Source organism: Periplaneta americana, chromosome 2 (assembly GCF_040183065.1).
Source record: "Periplaneta americana isolate PAMFEO1 chromosome 2, P.americana_PAMFEO1_priV1, whole genome shotgun sequence".
NCBI lineage: Eukaryota > Metazoa > Arthropoda > Insecta > Blattodea > Blattidae > Periplaneta > Periplaneta americana.
In genome coordinates this window covers 38525944-38546810 of record NC_091118.1, presented here as the reverse complement: position 1 = coordinate 38546810, position 20867 = coordinate 38525944, and the positions used below count along the sequence as shown (strand labels likewise).

The following is a 20867-nucleotide window of genomic DNA, read 5'->3' as shown; positions in this document are numbered from 1 at the left end:
CAATAAATTTAAAAATTTCAGTTTAGAATAATCTTGAAATCTTAAATCCAAGTGGCTATCAATATTATCAAACAACTTCACAATAGATGCATTTATAGTTGATATTTTTTCTCTTCGAAGGCTCGCCTACTTGAGACACGGTTTCTTGGAAAACCCCTTCATAATCGTTACGTAATGCGGCTATGGAATGGCGAGTTTCTTGTATTTTCTCTTGACAGTACAGAATATCATTTGCTTGGTTCTGTAAGATGTTGTACAACACATCGGTGAAGGTAAATATTTTGTCAAATGTATTTAAGAGAAAAACAAATTTGAAATCTTCCAAAGTGTCAAAAAGCCATTAATTGGTGCTAAAATATCTGACTCAATTTCTTGAGGGTGTTTTAGCATAGCACAAAACACATTACAAAGTTGAATTCTGTTCCTGCACACAGTGTTCGCCAGTCTTGATGAATAATTCCATCGCGGTGGACAGATGTGTGGAAGACGACGTTGCAAAAATTGATCCAAAAAGTTAGCACGTTTTGGTGATCTTGAAAAAAAGCTGCAAGTCCATTAAGCATACTAAAAAATATTTTACACTCAGATATTTGGCTGGTGCTTTGAGACAAAACGAGGTTCAGTACATGGGCATAACAGTGGAAAATAGGGCTTCTGGATGTGTGACTTTGATTAATGCTTCTACTCCATTCAAATTTCCCGCCATCGTCGCTGCACCATCATACGTTTGTGCAATCAATTTTTAAATGTAAACTTCATCTTACGATGTTGGATGACGTATATACGTCCGTTGATGTGACATATTAATGAATTTTATATACTTATGTAGTCACAATCATGGCATGGTATGAAAGAAAAATTTCACAACCTCGAGCGGGATTCGAACCTGCGACTTCCTGTACTCCGGTCAGGCGCTCTACCAACTGAGCTATCGAGTTCGTTTCACGCCAAAGGCTTGAGATTCTCCTCTCATACCGGCGACTCTGTTATAGAGTACTGTCCATAGCGTCTGATCTAGTTAGCACTGCTTATGGGTGGAAAGAAACATTCTAAATATTTAGAACGTTTCTTTCATATCATGCCATGATTGTGACTATATAAGTATATAAAATTCAATCAATTTTTCATTACATCCGAATTCTGATAAGAAGTGCAATAGCTGCAATAGCTTGGGCATGTTTGTCACTACTTATATCACAGAACCCCAAGAATCTTTCCTTTATCTCTCCTTCATGCACATAACGCAGGACAATAGAAAACTGTGCTTTATTTGCCACATTTGAAGTTTCGTCAACCATGGCGGCTACAAAAGGAACATCAATAATTTCCTCTTTATAGCTCATAAAACGGTTGAACCTACAGCTTGGATGAGGTCATTTTGAATTCGATTAGAAATGCCTTTAAACACAGTAGAGGCTTCTAAATGCTCCGCTAAACAAGGATCATATTCTGCAGTGTACTTCAGCAATTCCACATAATTGCCCCGATTAATAGAATTTGCTGTTTCATCATGCCTTGAAAGGCCAACTCTTGTTTTCCCAGAAAACACACTGCATTAATAAGCCTTTTGAGGATGTCCCTGTTCTGCTTTACCTTTTGATTGTCTAGAGATATTTCATTTTTAAGCTGGTGATCAAGTGCAGTTTCTATTCTATTTTCCCCAAAAGCAGCTATAGCTACAGACGGTCGTAGATGGTTAACAGACAGCCCAAATGCGTGTGTCCAGTTTTGGTCCAACTAGTATTTCTATCCTTTCCAAACAACAGACAGTACCAGCAAAACACCACATTTAGCTCAGCGCTGCCGGCTAACCAGTCACATTTGCTATACATATTAGACTGAAAATGTCCAGTAAATTTACTGGTCTTTTGAACCAAGTTCGGTAGTTCTGGTGCTGGCCATCCATTTTTAATTATCTCATTTTTTTCTGAGAAAGAATGAGCGGAAAAGGGCTTCAACACAAGCTCTTTTATAATACATGTAGACATTGTTCTATATTATATAATGTATTGTATTATTAGTTATTGCCTGGTACCTTCACACACTAATACATTTTCACACACATTCGACAAGCATGTACACTGAAGAAAACATACTGTTACTGATACAACTTTACACTTTCTATATATAACCTCTCACATGCGACTCGAAATTACGGAGAATGCCTCTGAGCGCGACGGTCTGAACAACACTACAAAAAAATAGGGGCGAAGTGTGGCATCATACTGCTCTAAAAAAAGCAACACACAGGTATAGTCGGTGACTCAGGAGAAGACGAGCGTGGAAGGGAAGAGAAGAAAGGGTGGCAAACAGATAACGTTATGACAACAGTGCAATACGTGTACAACCAGTAGATGGAAATAATGTTTCCACTCACTAGTAGTACAAGTATTGCACTGTTGTTCTAATATAATTATTATCCTGTCTTTCCCCTTACTCCGTGCTCGTCTTCTTCTGAGTCACCGACAGTACTCGTCTCCATGCTCTTGCAGGCATTCTCTTAGTTGACACGCGTAACAGTGACGTCACAACCCATGCTCGCTTCGGATTGTGGGGTGCAGACACACACAGCCCGTGGCCTTCATCAGAGGTGCGCGCGCAATTCCTTCACTGTTCAGCCGAAGTAGAAGTGACAATGCTTCGGTTCGCTCACAATGCTCATACCAATACTGTAACGTATTAAGCTCTAAGTTCTATACGTTTTGAAGAAATCTGACGGTTTTATCTAGATATTATTGAATAATCGTGTGATTATAATGACATAATATATTATTACCGAAGCAGTGCTTCAGTAGCTTACCCTGAATGCACGCCACTGCTAATGATAAAGATTTTTTATAATGTTGATGTACAAAAAACTATTTTATCATTAAGATATTTACAGTTGGGCAATGGCATTCACATTCATTCGAAATTAAATAATTAGACTATTATTAGACTTAAAACATGGTATTTTACAAATTAAAAAAATATATACAGTATATATAATTATAATTAAATTTCACTAGACATTTTGGTTAGTAGAGTTTCATGTTTATGGTTTGTTTCAGGTAACCACGGTGCTTAAACAAATAATTATTAAATACATCGTGTAACTCTTTACACACGCACTACATAGAATGTTGACGTTTAAATATATAAGAACCTGCATAGATCTTTGAAGAGCAAGAATTGGCAACAATGTAACCCGATCCTACCTCTACAGATTCAAGCTTTCCACAACCACTGTCTGTAGATTGTCAGTAACAAATATTACGAACACAATAGTGGAATACAGAATACACAATATAATCAGTCATTTCTGAAAGAAATTACAAAACCAATAAGATCTCCATAAAAATGGCCTTAATTCAGGAATTGGGCTGTTTTAAAGTGCTGTGAATGTTATGAAGCCTGTATACATCTTAATAAATGCGTGGAATAAAACTTTCTCAACAGAAAGTTGCATTAAAGTTGGACATACAATTTAATGTTAACTGAGTTTAGCAAGAAAGTGAATTAGGCCCTTTTAGATATGACTGATTCAATTACGGAAAACACAAAGTATAGCTAAATACAATATAAAAAACATCCTAAATAATTATGTCCCACAATAGTGGATTGCACAATATAATAAATTATGGAACACACAAGTATAGTTGAATACAATATACAAAACATACTAAATAATGTATGTTCAGAGATGCAGTTGGGTATGGGATCAATTCCTGTTTGGATTGTTTACCTGGTGAGTTTTCTCCAACTGTAAAGTGAATTTCAGGTAAGCACAGCCTTGGTGAATCTTCAGCCTCATCTTGCTGTCACTAAATCCATCGATACTAAGTAACCTAGTTGATATACCATCGTTAAATAACCAACTAAAAAGAAGGAAAAACAATTTATTATGCTGGAAACGTGCCATCAACTTCTTAACTGGAAGCACACAATATCAGTATTGATCACTGTGTCTATCTGACAGATTTTTCTATCTTTGAAAGGAAGTCAATGCTTTCAGTACTCTTGGTATTTTATACACTCAGACTATCTTCGCATCAGTTAATTTCAATCACTGGCCCAGTAAGTAAGAACAAATGTGATGTAATATTTATCACAAGGGAACGGATTTCTAGTTCCATATCGCTACGTCCTAGTAGACGTATGTTATTCAGATATCTCTTTCATGTACACTGGATCCTCCTATTAAAATTCTATAGGACCTAAAACGCCTAAATGAACCACAAACTCCTATAAATGCTAAAAACTATGTGCCTGAAAAGCACCTTTTTAATATTTTTCGTATATTTAAATAAAAATGCGAAAATTATAAAAAAAAAATGCTATTTAAAATGTAAAAAATATCTTACACACAAACACTTGTTTGGTCTTAGAAGGGAAGGAGAGGGAAGAAGATTTTACCTAATTTCCTGGAAAAGTTCATCCTCACATAAAAGGTGTGGTAGGTTGTTCAGCTTAGGTGAGAACCTAAGACATTACTTTTCGCGTCAATGCACTCCGTTCATGCGAAATGAAACTGACGAATCAGCAATCAGTCTCTTCCACTGATAGAATTTGAGTCTTCAGTTCAGTGCCACTCATTGTCAGCACCAGTTCTGTGCATAAATTCCACCTAAATTAGAATATATTTTACTAAAATTAAAATTACTGTATTCCCGACGCTGTTATTTCCGGCGTGACTCCGCCTCTTTGCTTACGTCATAGAAAGTGAAGGCTCTATAAAGTCTAGGTAGGTAGTACCGTTCGCCATTTTTGTTCTCACGTTGCCGAGCTACCATACGAGGAATCTATTTGCCACACCGTTAAACATTATCATGTTGTAGCTCCTATGATAATAAATCAAATGCAATGTAATTCAGCAAATAATTGAGCGGCAAATAACGTCTTCGTATGCTTTCTGCGAACGCCAACGAAAGAGCTAAAATGGCGGGCGATTATATTAAGTATTTATCGAGCCTTAAGAAATGAATCAGCAAATCACAAGACGCACACATTTAAATATAGCCGACCTGCAATGCGATTGGCTGCCGGAAATTAGAGTGACGGGACTATAATCGTTAATTTCATACAAACTTCTAAAAGTCCTAAATCTCTCTCTTTTTAGCACCTAGAAATGCGTTCCATGTTTATCACATATTTAAAGGAAGACTAAACAGCTTATTTTTCCAATCAGTCAAATAATCAGAGCATCTCATTTCCATGCTGATAATCCAGGCTCGAATCCCAAAGATAAATTATATCACTGACACCACAAATCAATATTTTATATTAAACTAGCCTACTTAAGTAATTATAACCAAAACGTAATAATATCACTACTAAAAATTAACAAATTTTTAAGGAAATTAATGTAAAAATAATAAATATTCAGGAAAGTATGGGTCCAAATGAAATTAGTGGTTAACAAAGACAGTACTTTGTGGTTTTACAGGGTACTCCTGTTTCCTCTACTAGTATTCCACTATTAATCCATTAATAATCATAATCATGCACTGTAGATCACTTCCAATGCTGCACCAATGGCAATTTTCTGCAGCAAAGAGTCTACAATTGTGGTGTGTTTCACTCAGAGGAACTTGCTCTCTTCAGTAATTTTAAGGAAAGGTTTCTTAATCTGGGACTAAGATGACAGAGGACTATATGTGAGAATAAATTGGTTACTAGGTAGTCAAGGTTGAAAGTACAGAGCATTCGAGCCAAGACATCCCTCACTAGCAGTGGCCGCGCAGTCTCCACATGCTATACTGGTTGCCAGTCCCCTGCCAAATGGTGACCGTAATTTGTGGCAAAATAGAACTCATAATACTGAATTAAAAGGCTTACCTTGTAGCAATTGCTGGAGATAGTGGTCTTCGGCATTCAAGCATGCTTGACATCACTTCAGCACATTCCTGGACACTTCCTGTAGTTCATTTTCACTACACGGATTCTGTATGGTTTTAATTTCAACAATTTATTGGACTGCCTCCGTAGTCTGTTGGTCAGCATGCTGGTTTCCAGATCTGGAGGTCCTGGGTTCGATTCCCAAGCACGGATCTCGGTGAATTTTTCTTGAAAAAATTACCTGGGTGTCTAGAGTCTGGAAATTTGTGTGATTGTGAGTGTGCTGGGTTAATATTAATTAACCAATCATCAAAAATATCAAATACAATATATCAGGACTGTCGCTGGGTAGTAACCTGAACACACGTTTCAGCATCACATTGTTGACAAGTAATTCTATCTGTTAGCACAACCATAAAGCACTAATAGATTTTTTTTATTGGGTTATTTTACGACACTGTATCAACATCTAGGTTATTTAGCGTCTGAATGATATGAAGGTAATAATGCCGGTGAAATGAGTCCAGGGTCCAACACCGAAAGTTACCCAGCATTTGCTCGTATTGGGTTGAGGGAAAACCCTGGAAAAAACCTCAACCAGATAACTTGCCCCGACCAGGATTCGAACCCGGGCCACCTGGTTTCGCAGCCAGACGCTCTGACCGTTACTCCATAGGTGTGGACAGCACTAATAGATGCTATAGAGTTACCAACGAGAAAAAAGAAAACAAACAATTTATTGGTGTGTTGAACTGAGGTTTTTGACACCCCTACTCCTGGGCTAATCTGCGCAAAGATTTCTAGGGCTTTGTTCTACTCGAAAACCTATTTCATCTACTGTTTCCTCAGTTAAGATCCGTTTATTCACTCAATGCTTCTTATTTTGAACCGAGCCTGTCTTGTTAAATTTCTTTAGGAGTCTGTATATTGTTTTATTTGGCACAGGACCATCAGGGAAACAATGTCTGAATTTACGGCAACACGTTCTCCACGTATATTTCACAAAAGTCTTGTATATAAAAATAATGTACAGCTTGATTCAGGGATTTTGGCCCCTGCAAAAAGTAAGTAGATAGACTAAGAGCGAGTTACTCATCACTACTGGCGAGCTGGGTCATACAGGTCAGGCCACACAGTCATAACACCTAACACTTCCTTCTTATCATGTCGCGGTACACTCCGCCTTAAACACAATATTCTTCCACACGTCCCGTTACTAATCACTACGTCTGTTGACTAAACATTGTCATGATGACTTATATTTTCTTGACATGAGTGTCCCTCAGCTACGAGCATAGATATTATTTTCATTCTTCTCTTCCCTTCCTATGCACATTTGTGATTAAGTTCCTTTCTTATGACGCAACACACAGCTCGCTCACTAGCCAAACAACCAAGGACAGGGGCCAATAACGTTGAATCGAGCTGTACATCACAACAGAGATGCATTGAATACTGACTTGATAGCCGTGGGAATCTCCCATACTAGCGAGAGACATAATGTGGGGACTTGCATCATTCCCGCCCAACAACCAGTTTTCATGGTAGTGGGGAACATCTTGGCTCGAACGCTCTGTACATGGGAGATGGAAGAAATGCAAAGGCAACACTTTTCCCTCACACTGCACTTCATACAATAAGAAAGGAATGAATGGTAGTGTTGGCAACAGTAGCAGTGGTAGTGGTAGTGGTGGTAATAGTAGCAGTAGTAGTAGTCAGGGGTGTGCAGAAGGGGGCTCGCAAGGGCCTACTCGAGCCCTTTGTTAAATATTATATAGTACATACATTTTATCTTCCCCCACTTTCAGATATAGAGCGAATATGGCAGTACAGACTGATTTAGTCTGGACAGCTCAGCAACACGAAAGAGGGGAAGTAATAGGAGTAGTGGGGAGAGTTCCAGAGCAGAGATAGGAGCGAGCCATCAGTAAAGAAATCCAATTCAGCTTAACTGTACAGGAAACACAATACTCTATAGCACTTGTGACATCCGATTGCTCTGAATGCAAGCGACTAACCTGAACACCCCTTGGCGTAACTTAATGGACTCATCTGACCCAGGCGCACATTGTCGGTGACTGTCAAGACTAAATAATCGTACTGTACTCAGAACAGCTGCACATACATGCGAGTGGGAGAAGATAAAATGTATGCACTGTATTTGTTTCGAGTCCTTTGTTAAAATAACTCGCGAGAGAGAATCAATTAAACAAACACATTTTCTAATTTAGCCATCTCCTATTCCACATTCAGCTAAAGAGATTGACTGAAAATACAGAAATTTAGGAGTTTCTGCACTGCGTGTTAGAAACATTTATAATTTTGACTTCCGAGATTTAGTGGCGGATAACTTAATAGGAAAAAATAATGTCCCTTTGCCATTAACTATAGCCCAATCCAAAAAAATCGTGAATTCTATTCCCATTTGCAGTGCGGAAGCTTAAAGAGACTTTAGTATAATGAACGACATTGTCACTTGTAAAAAATGTAAACTTACAGGCTGCCAGTTGTCCAGTTTGATGACTAATAAAATTATCTGCAAACCTATTAAAGAATGGGACGCAGTCCCGTTTGTGTTATCCTGATTTAGAAGTCATCACCTCACTACTGACACTCTAGTGTGTCTCGCAGCTGAGCTGAACCCATCGGTGAAAGAAATGGCAGTCTGAAAACTATTTTAAAGGTAAAATTTATTACGGTAATACTCATGTAAATTATTGCCAGCATGCCCCTGCTAGTAGTAGAATAGTAGTAGTTGTGGTGATGATGGTGATAGCAGCAGCATTATACCTTTTTTTTTTGTTTAAGATGGAACATGACAGTTAAGCGGCCGAGCTTGGAACTATAACACTATGTTGCCAACATGGATTACAATGCTGTCAGCTGATGGGATTATCACTAGATGGCTGACGTTAAAACATTCACTGACAACTTACGCGAAGGTAAAAAAAAAACAATACAATAATCGACAGAGAATCAAAGACGAAACGTACCAATGCTAACATTGTGTGCACAATAAATGTCACTATTAAGCACTCACCACATGGGAACTTTTAACTTTGGCAACTCAACCGTTGTTACCATAGCAACAGGCCTACCATGCTATGTGACATACAATTGTTTTTCTGATCGCAGCACTAATGTCTTGTTCCATCTTTAAAAGAAACAGATATAGTGACAACAATGCTACTGTAGTTACGGTACAGAATTTTAAATTATATAATCATTTATTCAATTCCGACTGTTAATTACACAAAAACTATAAATAATATGGCCTCCTCAAAAAACCTTAGGTACGTCAATTCTCTTAAAAGTTAATATAGTTTATATTAATGCATCATACAACATGTATCCAACTAAATATTATACTACTTTCACATCACTATAGTGTCCAGAGCTCAAGACTACATGGCAAAGTACCAGCTGTTCTCTAGTCTTTTTCCTATAAGCTCTGGTTGAAGCTTTTAGGAAATGTTATGTACCAACAACAAGTGCATAAACTTCTTCTGTATGAAAGTGGTAAGTCAAAGGTGAATTAAGATAGTGAACAGGTGATCAATTTTTTAAAAAATTACAGCAAATGAAAATTCTTTGTTCTGTAGCTATTAAACCTCTGGACAATGACTCAAGCAAAAGATACAAACAGAGAAATGAAAGTCAACACTGTACACAGTAACAGATGTACCACATTGCTCCGCAATTCAACTCAGCACTGCACACAATAACAGATAACTGTCTTAACAGCAACTATGTGTATCCTTGAATGAGAGTGTAAGCAACTACTTACTGCAAACTTCAGTCCCACACACGAGCATGAAAAATAAACGCACTGTAGTTTTCTTAGGTTAAGTTCGAGGATATTTCAAAGCTTAACGATCTTACGTATCGAAGTTCACCTCCTTCTTTACTTGTTGTACATGACCACAAATATTATGACTTAAATTTCAGCGGAATATCTTACATTACCCATTCTGCGCATTGCAAGTACTATATCGGTACACATAATACAAGCAAGATTTCAGACCAATCAACAATATTAAAGGTTCTTCTATTCCTGTAATTCTCCAGATTAACTATACCACAGGAGTCATAACTTTTCTTTTTTTGTTTAGTTTGAGCTTACTCTTAGCCGAAAGGTACAGAACGAATTTCTAATATTGCGTCCTCAATATTAACGCAATATGTATACTAACAATTAAGTACATGGTCCGTTACCGCAGTAATTAATTCCTCGGATAAATTTCAGAACAGGATTCCTTCCTTTCCCTCTTACTTCAAAATTCCAACCTTGTGCACACAAAATAAATTATTGGCACTGAAAAGTGCCTTTTCGTAAGCATGATGATGCGCATTCGACAAACGCAGACAAATCTGCTCTTTTTAATATTTAGAGAGATAATTTATTGTCAGTGAGGAATCCGTATACTGAAATTTTCTCAATTCCTCCTGGAATTCTCGCGGCAGTAGTAAACTGGAGAATTACCGTACTCTTAAATCTCATACTGTCAGTGAAGTACCGTGACATTATTCAAACAGCTATATGCATAGGCCTAGTACTAACTTAAGAATACCTCAATAAAGAAACCCGTATTAGTGACCATGCCGTGCTGTGCCCAGCCAAAAAAAGAAAACACAAGACGTAAGACCATAATGCATTAAACAATAAGGCACAATTTAAAAAATGGAACCGATAGAAATTGTAACAGCAGAATATAAAAAAATGAACAAAATATTTACGGGATGTGAAGAATCACACAAACGATATCGTATTTTTGGTCCAAAGGAAACATTCTTATTTTACCAAACTACTCGTAAAAAACGCTATATTGGATTTCTGCTGCACGGAAAATACTACCAATTGTTTATATCAGCTGACAGCATCGAAACGGCATGGTTACTAGCAGTAAACTTCATGCCATTTCAAATGAAGTTAATATAGTACACGTCATTCACACTTTCTTCAACTTACAGTAATAGTTTCATTGAGTGTAAAATAATTTTCCTGTTTGCTAAAAGGAAGTGAGCTGTAAGACACATTGCACTTCAGATTCCATTTTCATTGTAATTAAGACGCAAATTAAACTAGTCTATGGCCCTACTTTCATCCTTACTCCGACGCTACATTTAACTGGAAGCTGGAGAACTTGTATTAGTTGAAGTCTTCTCAGGAAATAATGGTTCAAGTGATAGCTCATGCATATTCTCCAGGGGATCTGACTTCTCACTTACATAAGTACTCCAGTGGCGAATGACACATTTCACGAACACTTTTTCAGTGTTATTTATTGTCACTAACACTTCAAAGTATTTATGTTCAAGATCCACATTAGGACCGCTTATTGGTTCTTCAGGCAACGAAATGGCATCTTCTGGAACATGAATTCCTGCTTTCCGTAAGGAACATCTTACATGCCACGGTTCTACTGTCCATGGTGTTTCCTTGTTCATCAAAACCACTACATTTGTATTTGACAATAATTCCATGGTTTTCTGAACATAAGGTGAACTATACTTTGTTTTTTGGGTAGAATCTTTTATTTTAGAAAATTTTTCAATATTTTCTGGTGAAGCATACACTGCTAGTCCAGGAAGTAGAAGTTCATGATATGCAAACTTCTGCTTTGCAGTTATTCTGTCACCTCTATTGCCAAGGCCGGCTACATAATCTGTTAATATTACCTCCAATTCTTGTTTTTTGCGAACATTCGTATCTTCCACCAAATCGTAAACAAAATGCCTAGCCTTCAATTTCCTAGTCGTTTGGCCCTTTTTATACAAACCGGGAGGCCACCTTCGCTTCAAGATGAATGTAGTTCTGTACTGTTGATAAACACCTTGTGCCGGTAAGGTTAGAAGACTATTTTCGGTACATTTCAGCGGAATCGCTGACCTCAGTATATGTTTCCACATTTTATATCACGTAAACTTCCGACGACAATTCCTTACATTAATTTCTCACACATTAACTAATCACAAAAGTTAATTATTTAAATATAGCATTATATTTGATGAATTATATACCAGAATTACAGCAACTACTCCATCAAAAACTTCTAGGTAGAATGGCCAACTTTGATTCTTGAAAAAAAATAAAAAGCTACGAAAAATAGCAGAATTTGCTGAATTGATATACTATCAAGGGAGAGAAAATTACTTGCCACTTTGAGGGTAATAAAACTGCTATATACATATTTTAACGACACTCATTTATTCAATTTTATCCGAAAACCTAAGACGAAAATAAATCGCATTTAGCACGAGAAGAAGGAATATTGGCAACACTACTACTATGGTCACCAATTGTGCAGGAAGAATAAGTAATTGTTGTCTATATTTTCCTTTTAAACAATTACAGTAAAAATCACTGGAGCCCCTACAACCACTCCAATTTTAACTTATTTCAAAGTTCTATATTTATCGGTACTTCTGGCCGACGTCTCGAAAACATCAGTTTCTATATAATTGATTATAATGCTGGCAGCTCTGAGTCTGCTAATATCGCCAATCTGGCGCGGAAATCGAAAATGTTTATGTTCAACGCAACATAATATTGTAGTGGAGCTTACTTATTCGATTATAACAATGCTATCTTTAATGTAGAGAGACCCACCGCCTACGTACCATATACAAATAATATGTTTGGTGCTGCGGCACGTTCGAATTCTAACAATGCTATCTTTATTATAGAAAGACCTACCTATCATATACAAATAACTGTTTTATATATAATTTATTGTGTAAGTGAATGATAACACAAGCATTTTTTAATGCACAAAATTAAACAGAAGTTAAAATTTGTTAAAAATTGGATGGCTGTGAAAAAATTACGTTTCAAATATTTTAGAAGGATAGTCATGAATTTTTTCCATTACAACATATACAAATAATAATAATAAACATTTGAAGTGCCTATAATATAAATCGCAAACAATTTTAATAATGACCTCCCCTGCATACGCCATTGTAGTGGAGTAATTATCACTTACATTCTTTATTCCTGTAATAAAGTTCTTTGTCGAACTTTTATGACGTGAAGTTACTTCACTTGTATGTGTAAACATATTTTTAAAATAAAAATCAGCATAAAGTACCATAATATAATGTTCAGTATACTATTTACTACTGTTCCAAGACGAGTAAATTATATCACACATTTGTATTAATTATAATTTAATACTTTCAAGGCGATCAACGTAATGTCACATTTTTTAGTACTTGCACCGTGTCCTTTATGTAAAGATTTTACAGTGTTTTAGGGATATATGTGCATTTATTTTCATATTTGTTTAAGAAAAATGCATTACCATTTACTTTTTCCTTTGCTCTAATAGTTTTACCATAAATGTCACGTATGTGTTTCATGAATGATCATACTACTATGAAACCCCAATCAGTTTAGACCACATGTGCTCACAGCAGGCATATTATCCAGTGTGGGCCCAGTGCAGCAGACGGACGGCCGTAAGAACCCTGTTGTAAATGTAAACAGACACTGTTATGCACTCAAAGCTATAGTAACAAACAGCAACACTGCTGGCGGTTTGTAACATGGATAGGTCCACGATATTTAGAATAGAATATTGTAAATAGCCTGGATAGGTACCGGTACTGATACAGTAGAAAACAGAACAAGTACTGGCACTACTTTTAAAGTGACTCAAAATTCATAACGGGAGGAACAGTTTCTTCTTATTCATGCTGGTGAACGTGCCAAATGCTTAGTATGTGAACACACATGAAGAGCACAGGAAAAAAACGTGCTTTGTCCACTTTTTTTCAAAAATGAGTTATGCATGCTATGAGATGCAGGATTCCATGTAGTTTAAAGTTATTAATCGACCAATGTGATAATGTGAATAGTCGAAGTGCTACAAGAGATTTTAGATTTGGCGTACAGGGAAAGAACGTGCTAAGTCCTCTCACTACAGGGAAATAATGTGCTCTGTCCTCTATTTCTGTGATTCAATTTTTAGTTTCCTTACGGATTGGCATGCATGTTATAGCAGGAAGAAGGGAATTGGAGTAAAAATAATATTCCATTGTTTTTCATTATTGTTATAATGAGAAAATTCGTTCTTGCTGCATAAACTTTATGTACAAGTATAAATCTTTTTAGTTTGAGAAATTCAGTTTAGAAGTATAAGTGTTGTAAATTTGTCACTTAAATTTTATTATTATTATTATTATTAATATTATTATATTATTGAATGTTGAGTACTTCATCTGAGGATGGAACTCAGAGACCTTCGACTTCTAACAGTGTTAAGAAAAAGAAAGTACGAGGGAGAATGACTGCAGTCATGAAGAAATTAAGGGTTCAATCACATGAAGTAGGAGAAGACTGCAACTGTTAAAGTGTTTCGAGGAAGTAAGTGCTAAAGAAAGATAAAGTATTATAAGGCAATTTAATGATTTAGAAGACTGGAATCAACAATCATTACATATGACTGGGCTCATTACAATAATTCCAGTTTATCGAAAGCGATCAGTCATTACAGCAATGGAAGGACCAATAAATTGTATCTCCCAGAAGAACTATCAGTGAAAAAGATGTATGAAATGTTCAAGAAAAAATACCAAAATTGAATAATTTCATATGAAACATACAGAATAATGTTCAACACCAAATTCAATATAGCATTTGGATATCCAAGGAGTGATACATGCATGTGATAAGTACACAGCTGAGATGGAAGTGCTGAATGCAAGACTGACTAAAAATAATTTAGATGGCAACATGAAGAAACAAGTTTTGGAATAAATTAACAAGATCACCAGTAAGAACAAGGTCCATAAACTCAAAGTTGAAATATTTTATACCAGAAAGAGGAATGCTCGTTTAAGAAGTCGGAAGTTTGAAGAAACAGAAGCAATTTCCATGGACTACAAAAAAATTTATGCTTACCGTACATTAGTATCAATGATGTCTATTAGTATTACAGAAGGCAATTATCTGTTTACTCTTTCAATATTCATCAAATTTCAGATGAAATTTCAGTGTTTTTTAGTTGTACTGAAGATAATGGTAGAAAAGGAGCCAATGAAGTCGTATCCTTTTTAAATCACTTTGTGACAGGAATAATGGACAACAAAGCAGATATCTTGAAAATTTTTGTGATTCATGTTCAGGCCAGAGCAAGAATTATATTGTTCTGAAGTATCTTAATTATCTTGTGAACGAATTGAAACTTATGAACAGAATGAAACATTCGTTTATGGAATGTAATAAAATATAAGACTAACTAATACAAAAGCAGTAGCAGAACTTCCAATGGGTTGGGTGCGGATCATGGTACAAGCTCGAAGTAAACCTACGCCTTTTGATGTTGTGGTGTTCAATCAAGATATGATGGGAAGTTGAGAGTCACTTTTGCAGAAGAAATATTTGAGGAAATATTCATTTCTTACAAGGCCCATCAGAGGGGTAATCATCACAAAAGAACACCCTCACCTCATTCAACATCGTGATATGTGTAATGGAACTAGGATTTCATCGGTGGTGAGAGCTTCACTGCGATTTCGAGAGCAGCAATCTGAAGAATACCCATGTCCTGCTTACAGAGGCAAAACACAAATTATTTTGAATAATTTATTTTATATCCGCTAATAATTTAAATATCGGTAACATTATTTCTAACAAACAAACTTCTCTGGTAATATCGAAGGAAAAGTATTAGGACCTCCAGATTTTGAAGGAATTTCGTGGAACACGAAGATAGAGTGTTTTACACAAACCTTCCACACTAGACTGGGCTGTGCATTTTGGGTCAAAAGTGATTTTTATTGTTATTAGGTCCTGTGCAGTTTGGAACAAAAGTGATCATTGTTATTATTATTATTATTATTATTATTATTATTATTATTATTAGGCTCTGTGCATTTTGAGTCAAAAGTGAGCATTATTATTATTATTATTATTATTATTATTATTATTATTATTATTATTATGTCCTGTGCATTTTGGGAGAAAATTGCACAAAAGTGATCTTTACTATTATTATTATTATTATTATTATTATTATTATTAGGCTTTGTACATTTTGGGACAAAAGTGATTTTTATTATTATTAGTTCATGTGTATTTTGAGCCAAAAGTGATCTTTATTATTATTATTATTATTATACCTTGTGTGTTTTGGGACAGAATTGATCTTGTTTTATTCTTATGAGGCCCTGCGCATTTTGTGACAAAAGTGATCTTTATTATTATTATTATTATTATTATTATTATTATTATTATTATGCCCCACTCCACTTCATTACAGAAAAAGTTAAAAAAGGAAAGAGAAAATGTTTAACGTTATGTGATCATTTAAAGGTTTGTCAATCCCGTGATTTTGAAATTCTGAATGTTAATTCAAAATTTCTATACACACAATACGCACAAACAGACATACAAACACGTTTCCGGAAGAAAACAGCTTTACTTGTAATATTTAATCTAAAATTAATTCCTCCGTACGTAAGAAGCACGTTTTTTCCCTGTAACTTATGACATTACTTTACGTAAATGTCAATAAAACTACAATTTTCAAAAATAAGGATGCAAACTTAAATTCAAATTCATTCAGATAACCTGTTCTTTCATACTGACTTAAGTGTTCATTAATATCTCCGTTAGTATCCATGGAATTCGGTTTCAAACTTTGAAATTGCTCTCCTGAAAAATTTGATAAAGTGGACAAAGCACGTTCTTTTCCTGTGCTCTTCACATGTATCAGTGAAGCGAGGTGAGTCAGTGAAGTTACGGTTTTACAGTGCAGTGAATAGTTCCGATCAGTGATAATTTATAGCGTCAATGAAATGTGTTCTATAGTGTCAGTGAAATGTGTCCTAAAGTGTCAGTGAAATGCATCATAGTGCCACTACAGTGAGTGAGATGAGAGTAAAGTGAAATACTATTGAAACTTATGTAGGGCCTATACATATGTAGGTTGTATTGTAAAATTAGGTTATTTTATGTTTTATTATTAATTGTAATTATTGTGTTAAATTGTATTGTGTATTCTTATTGTATTGTGTATATAATTGTATTGTGTATTGTTTATATTGTGCATACCACTGCCACAGAGTGCTTGCCCACTTGCAGTGTAAATAAATACATACACTGTTATAGCAAAAAAATAACACTGGAAGGATTCAATGATGCCGAATTATTCGATATTCATTTAATGTAGGAAACCTTACTCCATGTTCGACATTATACTAAGGTTGGATAAAAAGTAATGGCAACAGTTCGATATTTCTGACATGGCTTTATTCACAGTACGATGAAAGAGTAATGGAACGGAGAAAAATTCTCTCCGGTGCCGGGATTTGAACCCGGGTTTTCAGCTCTACGTGCTGATGCTTTATCCACTAAGCCACACCGGATACAAACCCGACGCCGGACAGAACTGTCTCTGATTGAGTTCCAACTCTTGGGTTCCCTCTAGTGGCCGTCCTCTGCACTACGTCATAGATGTCTATGAACATAGGACCGAAGTCCACACATGTGCTGAGGTGCACTCGTTATGAGTGCTTAGTGGATAAAGCATCAGCACGTAGAGCTGAAAACCCGGGTTCAAATCCTGGCGCCGGAGAGAATTTTTCTTCGTTCCATTACTCTTTCATCGTATGATGTTGCAGAATATCTGCATGGAAATATCATATGTACTTCGGTACATTGAAATAATATATGATATGCGTAAATCACGAAGTGATTTAAGACGGCGCTTATTCCGTCGGATCCCGGCCAACTAGTCACTCATAACGAGTGCACCTCAGCACATGTGTGGACTTTGGTCCTATGTTCATAGACATTTATGACGTAGTGCAGAGGACGGCCACTAGAGGGAACCCAAGAGTTGGAACTCAATCAGAGACAGTTCTGTCCGGCGTCGGGTTTGTATCCGGTGTGGCTTAGTGGATAAAGCATCAGCACATAGAGCTGAAAACCCGGGTTCAAATCCCGGCGCCGGAGAGAATTTTTCTCCGTTCCATTATTCTTTCATCGTATGTCGCAGAATATCTGCATGGAAATATCATATGTACTTCGGTACATTGAAATAATATTTATTCACAGTGGTACAACATTTACGTACCTTCTATATAGTCGCCCTTCTTATTTATTACCTTTTTCCAAATGTTTGGAAGGCATCATACACCATCAGCGCGTCCATTGGATGTTCCAGAATCTCCCATTGCTAGCGGCGCAAGAGGTCCTTGACAGCAGCAGCGGTGTGACTCCTTGCATTATAATGAAGAATGATGGGATTCTGTACCACCAAGTGTCGTCGTTTTCTCCTGAGGGCTGGACGAAGGTGGTGCTGCAGGAACCTGCAGTAGTAGTCCGCATTTGCCATCTGCCTTGGAGGTCAGCGTGGTGCAGTATTACCCCATCAATGTCATACGCCACAATGAACATCACCTTCACAGCACTTTGTGTAGGGCACACTTTCTTCGGACAAGAAGAACCTGGATGCTTCCATTCATTTGATTGACGTTTCAAGTTTGGTTGGTTCGTATGAGCGAGCCCAGGTTTCGTCCATAGCGACGATTCGTCCAAGAAAGTCGTCATCTTTCCTTTGGTACTGGTCCAACAAGGCCTTTATCACTGCATAGCGGTGCCATTGTTAAACCTCGGAAATTTCATGGGGTATCCAACGCCCTGTAATTTTGCGGTAACCCAGAATGTCTTGCAGAATGTGGAGCACAGTTTTGTGATATACTCCGACTTCCGCTGCTAACTCACGTGCAGTCCATCGGCGATCAGCATCCATCAGGGAAGCAAGTTGAACTGTGTTGTCCTCCACGTGGTGTCGTCCTGTATGGAGGTTGTCCTGAACAGCATCCCTGCCTTCCCGGAACACTTCAACCCATCGTGCCACTGTGCAATATGGCAAAACTGCATCGGCACATGCTTCATGCAGTCCCTGAAAACATTCTTGTGCACTACGACCTCGTGTCACTTCAATTTTGAGCCAGGAACGTTGCTCTAGTTTTGTAAACGTGGTCTTAGGGCACTCACATTATCCCTATGAAAGTCAACGTTCTACACACTGCAGTAGATTGACAGAGTACTGTCGACGCTGGCTGCACTAACACATCTAACAGTCCTTGTTCATGTCCACACAGCTGGCAGCTTTCGAACGTACCATCGTCACGTGACAGCAGTGTTGCCATAACTTTTTATCCAACCTATGTACAAGGAGTGCACAAAGGGAAAAACACTATAGGAGGGGGATTTCCTCCAATGCTGTGGATTGAACTTCTGCATAGCTCAGTGGTTAGAGCGCTTGGTACGTAGAACCAAGGACCCAGGTTCGATCCCTGGTGCCAGAGCGAATTTTTCTCCTCTTACAACCATTATCACTTGTGAGGTTCAGACCTGTCTTCGGACAAATAACTCTTCGTTCTTGTGAAGACTAGGAAATCAACATTATAAATCTATAAATAGCAGAGTTTCTTGGCCATGTAGTTAACGTGACTCAAGGCCACTTCTTATGACAATGCAGGCAAACTACAGGAAAATGGATACATATCTAGTTACTATGGAAGGGAGATAAGTATTTAGGCCATGTCTCAAAGCTACGTACATTTTCAGCTGAAGTGAACTAGACAGTTGTCTAAAAAGTAGGATGTGACGTCAGAAGTCTAAATGCACATAGTACATAACAATCAGCTAGTAGCCAATAAACGAAAATGCTTGCTTGATTGTTGACTTGTACACTAAACAAACATGGATACCACATCAGCAATTGGGATTATGAAATCTGAAGCTGCTTTGGAAGTGAAATAATGTAAATATAATGTAGAATAACACGTTAAATTTGAACACTCACATTGTTAGTACCGTCTTCACAATGTTTTAAACATTATTGTAATATATGAGCCGTTCAGAGCAAAAGTGGTGTAAGTCAAAATTGGGTAATGAAGTTTAAAGTAAAAATTCTGTAAAATACAGCGCAAAGTAGCAATTAATATGTCCTTCTTGCTATCCACCGACTACTAATAGTTTAAATAAATTGAATATTAATTGTTACTTTGCGCTGTATTTTACAGAATTTTTACTTTAAACTTCATTATCCAATTTTGACTTACACCACTTCTGCTCTGAACGGCTCATATTAGGCCCTTATCTTTTCCATATAACTCGTAATGAAACTGCATTAGGACACTGCCTTCTTAATTCATTGCTGCACCGTGATGTCATGGTTTTTAGAAAAATAGTCTATGAAGAAAGGCCATGTTTCAAGCATACATGTCCAAAGCTGCCTAGTGTGTAGTTTACAAGTCACCTAGACTAGACGCCAGTTCGGAAGGCGGTCGGCTGCTAGCGTTTGCGTCGAGAGAGACAGGAACAGCGTATTCCGAATCTCACCGGTCCGGTGGCATCAATGACGTCACGTTGCAGCGAAATAAGGAACAAAACTGCTGGAAGGATCAATGGCTGTCATGGCGACTGTACAAGTTGTTGTCTGTGCTACGCTAGCAAAATTTTGCGAAATTTTCGTACTCCCATCTCGTTCAAAGAAAAGATAGCATAAACAATTTATTTCTTGAATCGGTAGTAATAACGGGTCCGTTGACATGTTCGCTCATAAGCCATTAACATATTGTTTTTACGTTGTGCTCATTACAAACAATACAGCAGAACTAAAGCAGAACACACTGCCAAGACACAACAGTGCACGATGTTATTCGTCTGCTAATTCCCGCCTTATACAAGAACCAATCAGATTCACAGATGGCGGCTGATGGAGGTGGCAGTCACCACCTCTGCAAGTTGATGGCACCAGTGCGACACCGGTGGAGCATCAATGACGTCATCGGTGGAATTCGGAACACCGTGTTGCCATCGGATTGCTCACCGGTGAGATTCGGAATACGCTCATAGTGAGAGAAAGGCAATGTACAGCATTGCCACATCGTACTTCACGCGCGCGCGCAATACAAGTAGATGAGGAGGGAATTTCAATTTTAAAAAGACAATATGACCTTAGCCGTTGATTACTGCAAGCATGACAAACCTTTTATCAGAACATTATCAAATCTTACGTTCTATTAAT

At 37.1% G+C, this 20867-nt stretch overlaps 1 protein-coding gene and 1 non-coding gene across 2 annotated transcripts; one reads left to right on the top strand and one right to left on the bottom strand.

Annotated features, from left to right (window-relative positions):
- Positions 1–9032: 9032 nt before the first annotated feature.
- On the bottom strand, positions 9033–11892 carry mRpL9 (mitochondrial ribosomal protein L9). The gene has a single exon (XM_069815902.1). The coding sequence runs from the start codon at positions 11725–11727 to the stop codon at positions 10942–10944; it is 786 nt and encodes a 261-aa protein (XP_069672003.1). The 5' UTR covers positions 11728–11892; the 3' UTR covers positions 9033–10941.
- Positions 11893–17707: 5815 nt separating this feature from the next.
- TRNAY-AUA (transfer RNA tyrosine (anticodon AUA)) lies at positions 17708–17779 on the top strand. Its single transcript has one exon. It is a non-coding gene; the product is annotated as a tRNA-Tyr (tRNA).
- The last annotated feature ends 3088 nt before the right edge of the window (positions 17780–20867 follow it).

Bases quoted from the DNA above. Each gene is read 5' to 3' on its own strand.
- mRpL9 (XM_069815902.1), bottom strand. From the start codon at position 11,727: ATGTGGAAACATATACTGAGGTCAGCGATTCCGCTGAAATGTACCGAA.